This window comes from Fukomys damarensis, unplaced genomic scaffold (assembly GCF_012274545.1).
Source record: "Fukomys damarensis isolate Sample0158 unplaced genomic scaffold, DMR_v1.0_HiC HiC_scaffold_21, whole genome shotgun sequence".
Taxonomy (NCBI): domain Eukaryota; kingdom Metazoa; phylum Chordata; class Mammalia; order Rodentia; family Bathyergidae; genus Fukomys; species Fukomys damarensis.
The window spans coordinates 12,022,246-12,029,412 of NW_022900933.1; the positions used below are offsets into that span (position 1 = coordinate 12,022,246).

The window sequence follows — 7,167 nt, forward strand, 5'->3', positions numbered from 1 at the left end:
CCACCCCCGGGGGGGGGGGGGGGGGGGGGGCCCTCTCGGGGAGAGGAGAAACCTCAGTGCAGGCCCTCCCCGCCCCCACAGGCCTACCACTTTCACCCCCGTCACCTCACCCACACCTTCCCTGACCCCCTACTTCACTTCCTGATTTATTTTTCTCACCCTCCTGTTGAGGAACCAATGAACTGGTAAGTCAGTGAATGAGTATTCTCGGCAGGCACCACAGCTGGGGAAGGGGCTGAGACAGCATCGGCCTACGGTGAGCCCCCCTGGAGATGGTGACAGCACTCCTCTCTCCCAGCGCTCATGGGTGGCACAGAGCGCGGCTGCTCTCAAACAGATGGCGGAAGTGCCCAGAGCAACACTGCATTCCTGAGTTATCACTTGAAAAAAATCATTATAATGAAATGTTGTGGACAGCAGTTCAAATAGAAGGTTTTGGTGGTTGTTGTTGTTGTTGTGCTGTATTGTTTGTGCTGGGGAGAGAACTCAGGCCTTTACATGTGGTAGGCACCTGCTTTACTGCTGAGACACAGCCCCAGATGCCCGCTCCCCCTTTACTTAAAAAAGTAATACTGAGATAGGCCCTTCTGGGAGGAGAGGCTGCAACGCGGGCTGTCCACTCCCTACCATCTCTTCCCCTCTGCCCCATTCCCAGGCGGCCAAATACCCAGGCCTCCCACTGGCCAGTTCAGAACTCAAGGTGGATCTCTCCCACGCCCATCAGTAAGGGCCCTCCCAGCCCTAGGAGAAGCAGGAGTCTTCTGTTCCGATCCCTAACTACTCCTCAGCTCCCTGCCCAGGGAGCCGGAGAGTTTTGCCCATGGACTTCCCAGTTCACCTCAGAGAAGCAGTTTCACCCCAGAAAACAAGAGGCACCAGGGAGGAGCAAACAGTGGGGATGTTCAGTTAAGAGTCCCTGCACCAGCCCACTGCTCCCATCAAGAGCAACCCTCCCTGGGGGGTGACCTCCAGCCATGTCCACGTTGGGAGCAGGGCACCCCATCTTCCAGGTGGGGCCCAAGCGGGGTTCCAAGGCCACGAAAGATCACTGTGGGGAAAACCTGGCAAGAGACCGCACGCTGTCCGCCACGAGCGCAGGAAGGAGTGGAGCGAGCCTGCCGTTCCTGGTCTACGGCAGCCACAAAGCTGCTCACATCCAGGTTTGTTTTGAACCCGTCTCTCCTGCTCCTCCTCATCCTCCTTTCTTCTCCATCCCATGGACCACTCGCTGCCTCCCAGACCAAGGCTTCCACTGCACCCACAGCCCCTCCCTTCCCACATTAAAACCAACAGGACCACAGCAAACTGCTCTCTGTGCCCAAACCACCAAGCTTTCCCCACCAAAGACCTTAAAATTAAAAGTCCTCCTTGGGTGCCCTCCCCTGGTTATATCTCAACCATACGTCCAGGGGCAAGTCCCAATCCTGAGAAATCTACACATTCTAGAAGCAAGTACCACAGAAGGTACCTCAGGGGTCATTTTGAACCCATCCCTGACCTACAGAAGTGCTCTGTCTCCAGGCTCCACCTGGACACTTTGAGGGACGGGGACCACACGACCTTCCTGGCAAAACAGCTCCCTTCCCTAAAAACTTAACGGGCCTTCCCAGAGGGTCTCCCTTCCAGGCCTGGATCTACCCTTGCAGGCTGACCAGAGTCCAGCCCTTGCACCACAAGATAATACTTCAAATGCTGGGAGTGGAGAGGTTGTCCTCACCAGGCCAGGTCCCCGTGCACTGCATTCAGCAGCCCCAGATGTTCCTCTATGGGGACAACTGACAGCGACACCCACCCACTTCCGGGAGAGTTGGTTCCAGGTGATGCCTTACTTCCTACTCTATCGCACTGAACTTCATTTCATTCAAAACAAACCCACTGGGAGGCCATCGAGCCTCCGGCATGCTTCTCAAGCATGCTTGGCTTGAGGCGGGGTAGGTTATTCAGACCAGGAGCCTCAGCAGCTGCCTAGGTCAGTGAGACGACAAAGGGGCAGTGAGAAAAGGACTGGAACACGGAGCAGGCCAGGTGGAGGGACTTCCGAGGCACAGAAGAGGCAGTGAGATCAGAGTTCACGACAGGGTGTTTCCAGCTCCTCAGCAAGCATGCAAACTACTTGCCACCTTGTTACTGAGGCAAATGAGACGTACAGCTTTGTTCTGCACCCCTATGGGGAGGCAGCAGTGTCCAGAGTGACAGGAAGGTCCTCGCCCTGGGGCTCGAACACCTCTGCCACATACACACAGTCTGATTCAGCATCTGGGCTCAAGGGACTAACTTTCCTCTCTAGCAACTTTTCTGAGCCTCTGTTTCTCTAACTGTAAAATTCAGCTGGTCCCAGCCAGCCACCCTCCAGGCCTGGCGTGAGTTCAGAAGATAACCCACAGAAAGCACCCTGCCCCGCCGTGCAGAGCTGGTACTGGTCAGTGCTGTTCTCTTCCCCCTTTCCCTCTTCCCTGGTAGCATCTTTCCAAAAACAAAACAAAAATTTTTTCCCTAGCTGGTTGCCAATTTTTCCATTCTAAAAATCAGGATTCCTGGCTTCTTTTGAAGCACAAGAAAGAAGATTCCACAGCTGAACCTGGATTCCCTCACAGAAACAACTGGTCAGATCTATGGGGTGCCTGTCCTGCTGAGCTGGATGAGCTCTCTCCATTTCACCCAGCCCTACTGCCCACCGCCGTCCCATTTACACATTTTATTTTATTTTTGGTGCCCATTTACATATTTTATACTTCCCTGCCCTGGTGGGTATCTGAACTGGCACCAGCCCACTGAGCGGCATTATCCTTGGCTTCCTCTACCTGAAAGTGTCTGCCAAGTCTTTGTTTCTCCCTAATAAAATAACACTTTTCTTCTTATTAAAAGGTAGACAGTATTTTCCCAATCACAAAGCAGAGGACCCTGCCAGTTGCAAGGGCTTCCCGAGTTAACTGAGAATCTATTGTGTGCAACAGTAGGAGCCGGGGTCACAGGACACAGGAAACAAAGCCTCTGCCCGTGAGACGTGGGATCCATAAAGCATTGGCCCTTCCAGGGCAGGCATGGGAAACCTTTTCCAGTAAAGGGCCTGATGGGAAAAGCTTGACTGTACAGGCCATGCATCTCTTTGGCAACTACTGAACTCTGCCGTTGTGGCCCAGAAGAGGCACAGATGAGATGTAAGTAATATTGTGTTCCAATATTTACCAAAACCTGTGTGCAGTGGATTCAGCCCCACACACCATGGTGTGCTGATCCCTGAGCTTAAGTTTTTCAATTGGATGCATTCACACAACACCCCTCAATTTTCAGATAAAAAGGGGTTCTAAGCATCATCCAGAGAGACACGTTCTGAAGGATGCATCGTTCAAGGACAGGCCGCCTGCTAGGGCATTTTCCCGGGGTCATGCAGACCTGGGATTGAGCTCTGGTTTGCACCCAAAGCGAGCCCTGTAATCTTTGTGTGCAGGTTTTCTAACTGTAGAGTAGGGGTAACATTCAGAGCTGCTCCTGGGGCGTGAGGACTGAGATGAAGGGCTGAAGGCTTTTAGCACAGTACTTTCCACAGGCAACTGCTCGGTACTTACAGCCGCGGGTGCATCTCGAATCAATGAGGCTGTGCTGTGTCCATCTTCAGATCTCTGGCATCACAGAGCAGTTAGTGCTTGCTGAGCCCACAGGCTGCACTACTAAAAGGACCTGGTTACAATATTCTAACTGCCCTGACCCAGCCCTCACAGCCTTCCGAGCCATTGGCAATCGTGCTGCCTCCTTTTAATTAAGAATACGTGAATCATCATTCGAATGGCATTTTCTTAAAAAAGCTTTTTAAAGCAATGAGAACAACACCCAGAAGCTACACTGTAGGAAAATGCTCTACAGCATGGCTCTGGGATCGGCAGCCTCCCCCGAATCCCCAGCAGAGGCTACTGTCCTCACAGGCTGGCCAGACCTGCTTCCAGATGTTGCTGGTGATGGACAGGCCCCGCAGTCAGGGCAGAAAAGGCCAACGAAATCAGGGACACAGGCCACCAGGCTCCCTGGGATGGCTGAGGGCAGGCCCTACTCACCTTCCGCTCCAATGGACACCAGTTTGACCCCTTTGCTGGCTATGAAATCCAAGGCCTTGTTTACGTTGGAGATCTTGTGCACCCGCATCTTGCCTCTCTCCGGCTTGGCCAAGCGTTCGCCTGATTGGGGAAGAACAGGCAGGTGAGACGGAACTGGCAGGACCCAGGGCTGCTTCCAGAACGCACTCATCCCAGGTGCTCGGGGACAGGTGCTGGAGAAGCACAGCCCAGAAGGGAGCAGGAGCACTGGCCCCACCTCCTCTCTTCCTCTTCTCACACTAAAACCTGCATGTATTTACTGAATAAATATTTACCTAGTAAGCCCCTAACATCTGCCAGGAACGGGGCTGGGTGCTGGGAATACAGGGGTGAACGAAATAGTTTATGTAATTATAATCTAGCTGGAGTGACAGGCCTTAAATAATGAAACACATTAACAGACAAATACCAAGAAGGGTCAGTGCTCTTCCAAAGATAAGGGAGTGGGGTAAGGAATTAGGGATGGTCAGGAAAGGCTTCAGGTAAACAACTGCAGGGTATGGTAATGAGGGCAGAAGAGCAGGATTTACACCAGGCCACATGGGTGGCCATGGCCAGGGAAAGGATACGAAGTTTGCAGAGTCCCTATCCAAGTCCCCTGTGTGCACCGTGACCTCCAGCCAGTTGGCAGCGGTCTGGCTAAGAAGACTCAGGAGCTGGCAGTACGACACTGGCCCAGGGACCCTGTCGACAACCGTCCCCAGCTTCTGGAAAGCAGGAGCTTCCTGTATATATGTGCCTGCGCCTCAGCTCCTGGGGAACACAGCTGTTTTCTTATTAATCCCATGCAGGGCTCCCCTCGAGCACAGCAAGGCACCCCACTGTCTCCGGCCCAGGGAAGAGGCACAGGGTTCCCTGCCTCCCTGCAGGAAGAACAGAGGCAGCACCATGTCCTTCCTTGGAGGCCGCTCCTGCTGACACCACAGCTCTGGGTCCTACCACTTGGTGCTGTGCACATGGGTTGAACTAGACCTCCATGAGGACAGTGCAGGCGGCCAGGGCTAAATTCGGCAGGAAAGGGAAGCCCTCTGAGGCCAGGCAGCAGTTCTCCTGCCTGTCAGCACAGAGCCACCTGGAGAACTCGCTATGCTTAGGTGTCCAGCCGTCCCCTCCCTGGTTTAGAGGGTCCAGAGCCTGAGAACATACTTTTGACAGGGAGACCTGCTGCTTCCAGTGCAAGTGGTTCAGGGGACCACACTTTGAAAACCTCTGTAGGCCATATCCTCCTTCCTTCTCCTCCCTGGAAACCACTTGCAAAAACTCAGGAGGAAAAACGACACTGTGTTGACCGGACCATTCCCAGCCCTGGATGAGTGACGCACACAACCCAGACCCATCTGGCGGGATGCAGTTGGAGTCGTGTGGGTTAGTCCAGAAACACAATCACTCAGCCTAAGTTCTGAGCACCTGGGACACAGTGATAGGACAGTGACTGCCCCGTGGAGCTTGATGTGAAGTGGGGAGGACAATGAGTGAGCCCCAAAAGATGACGTCACACGGCAAGAGACACGGCCTAGGGTTCAATGGGAAACTACACGCGGCAGGGGGACCAGACGCTGAGTGGAAGACGGCAGGAGTCGCTGGGGCCACCCCGAAGCTGAGTTTAAAACAGTGAAGAGTGAAGCCCGGCTTTCTGGTGTTTCAGCTGGGCAACGTCGGGGAAGAGGTAGGAAAGGACCTTCTGAAAAGCAGAACAAAACAGTGCAATGGTCCCTTGTAAATTTAACACACAGCTACCATGTGATCCGACCATTCTACTTCCGAGCACACAACCAATTCGGGGACTTAAGAAAAAAGAAAGTATTTGTACACTCTCACCCACAGCAGCACTAGTCACAATGCAGAAAAAGTCCAAACAATCTAAACCATGAGCAGAGGAATGGATAGACCAAACGTGACAGTATGCCCAACGGAGGACTCATCCTTAAGTGCGACGAATCCTACTCCCTGAGTGAACCTTGAAGATCCTGTGCTATCAGCCAGCCACAAAAAGGCAAGCACTGCACGATTCCCCTCACAGGAGAGACTCAGAGTAGTCAAACCCGCGGACAGAAGATGGAATAGAACGGCGGTCGCCGGTGGGCAGTGCAGCGAGGAGAGCGGGGCGTCTGCATTTAGAGAGGACAGAATTCCAGTTCGGGGTGATGAAAGACTTGTGGAAAGGGATGGTGGTGACGGCTGCGAACTGTGTGAACGCACTTAGTGCACCCAACAGTATGCACACACGAAAATGCTGAATTTGTGTTATGCAGCATCAACCCCCCCACACACACACACACAAACCCACAGGTTTTACCTGAAAAGGAAATAAACATGTATAGGAAATTATTTTCAAAAAGAGTACTGCTGTCATGGGACAGGGCGCACGCATCTGGGGAGAAGGAGTCCCCCGGTGTGGCAGAGGGCCCGAGGTCTGCTACCTTTTTGGGAATAGTTAGTTGGAAACAGAACAAGTGCCAGCTCACCAAGGATCCTGCGAGAGACCCAGGAATGTGACGCGGGCTCAGAGCCCTGGGGAGGAGCAGAAGGGCTTAGCGTGACCTTATTTGGGCTGGCGGATAATCGCTTGGCGGCAGGGTAGGGGTGGAAGGTGGGGAGGGGAGGAGGGGGCCGAGGCCTTCAGGGCATCGTCTATATGGCAGCTGCCACGGCCCACAATGGCCCACAGTGATGCCACAGGGGCAGGAAACAGAACTAACCGAGCACAAACGCAGAGCCGGAGGAAGCGCAGAAGCCGGGCTGTCTACAATTCCCAGACTAGGTGAGGAGGGCAAGTTGAAGACCACAGGAGAAAGGAGGTCTGCTGGGGCCGGGGACAATGAGTATGGACCTGGAAATGCCATGGAACACCACGGGGCATTTGATGGAGACGCCCAAAGCTATGTTTGGATGGAACTTGTCCTCCTAGAGCACGGCCCTTATGAGCTGGTGGGACCTTTAAGAGGCGGGGCCTGGTAAGTTCATGGGGTGTGTCCTTGTGGAACAGTGGTTAGAACTGTTACCAAAAAAAAAAAAGCAAGCCGAAGGGCCAGAAGGGCCAGGGATTTTAGCTCAGCGGTTCGGTGGCCTGCCTTGGAAG

The 7,167-nt window shown here is 53.6% G+C and overlaps 1 protein-coding gene across 2 annotated transcripts in view; it reads right to left on the reverse strand.

Moving 5' to 3' along the window:
• Actn1 (actinin alpha 1) overlaps positions 1-7,167 on the reverse strand; it is a 59,177-nt gene that overhangs the window by 34,554 nt on the left and 17,456 nt on the right. For both annotated transcript variants that reach the window (XM_010645350.2, XM_010645349.3), the window contains exon 3: positions 4,050-4,169. In XM_010645350.2, coding sequence (XP_010643652.2) covers positions 4,050-4,169 — 120 coding nt within the window. The remainder of the gene's footprint in view (positions 1-4,049; positions 4,170-7,167) is intronic.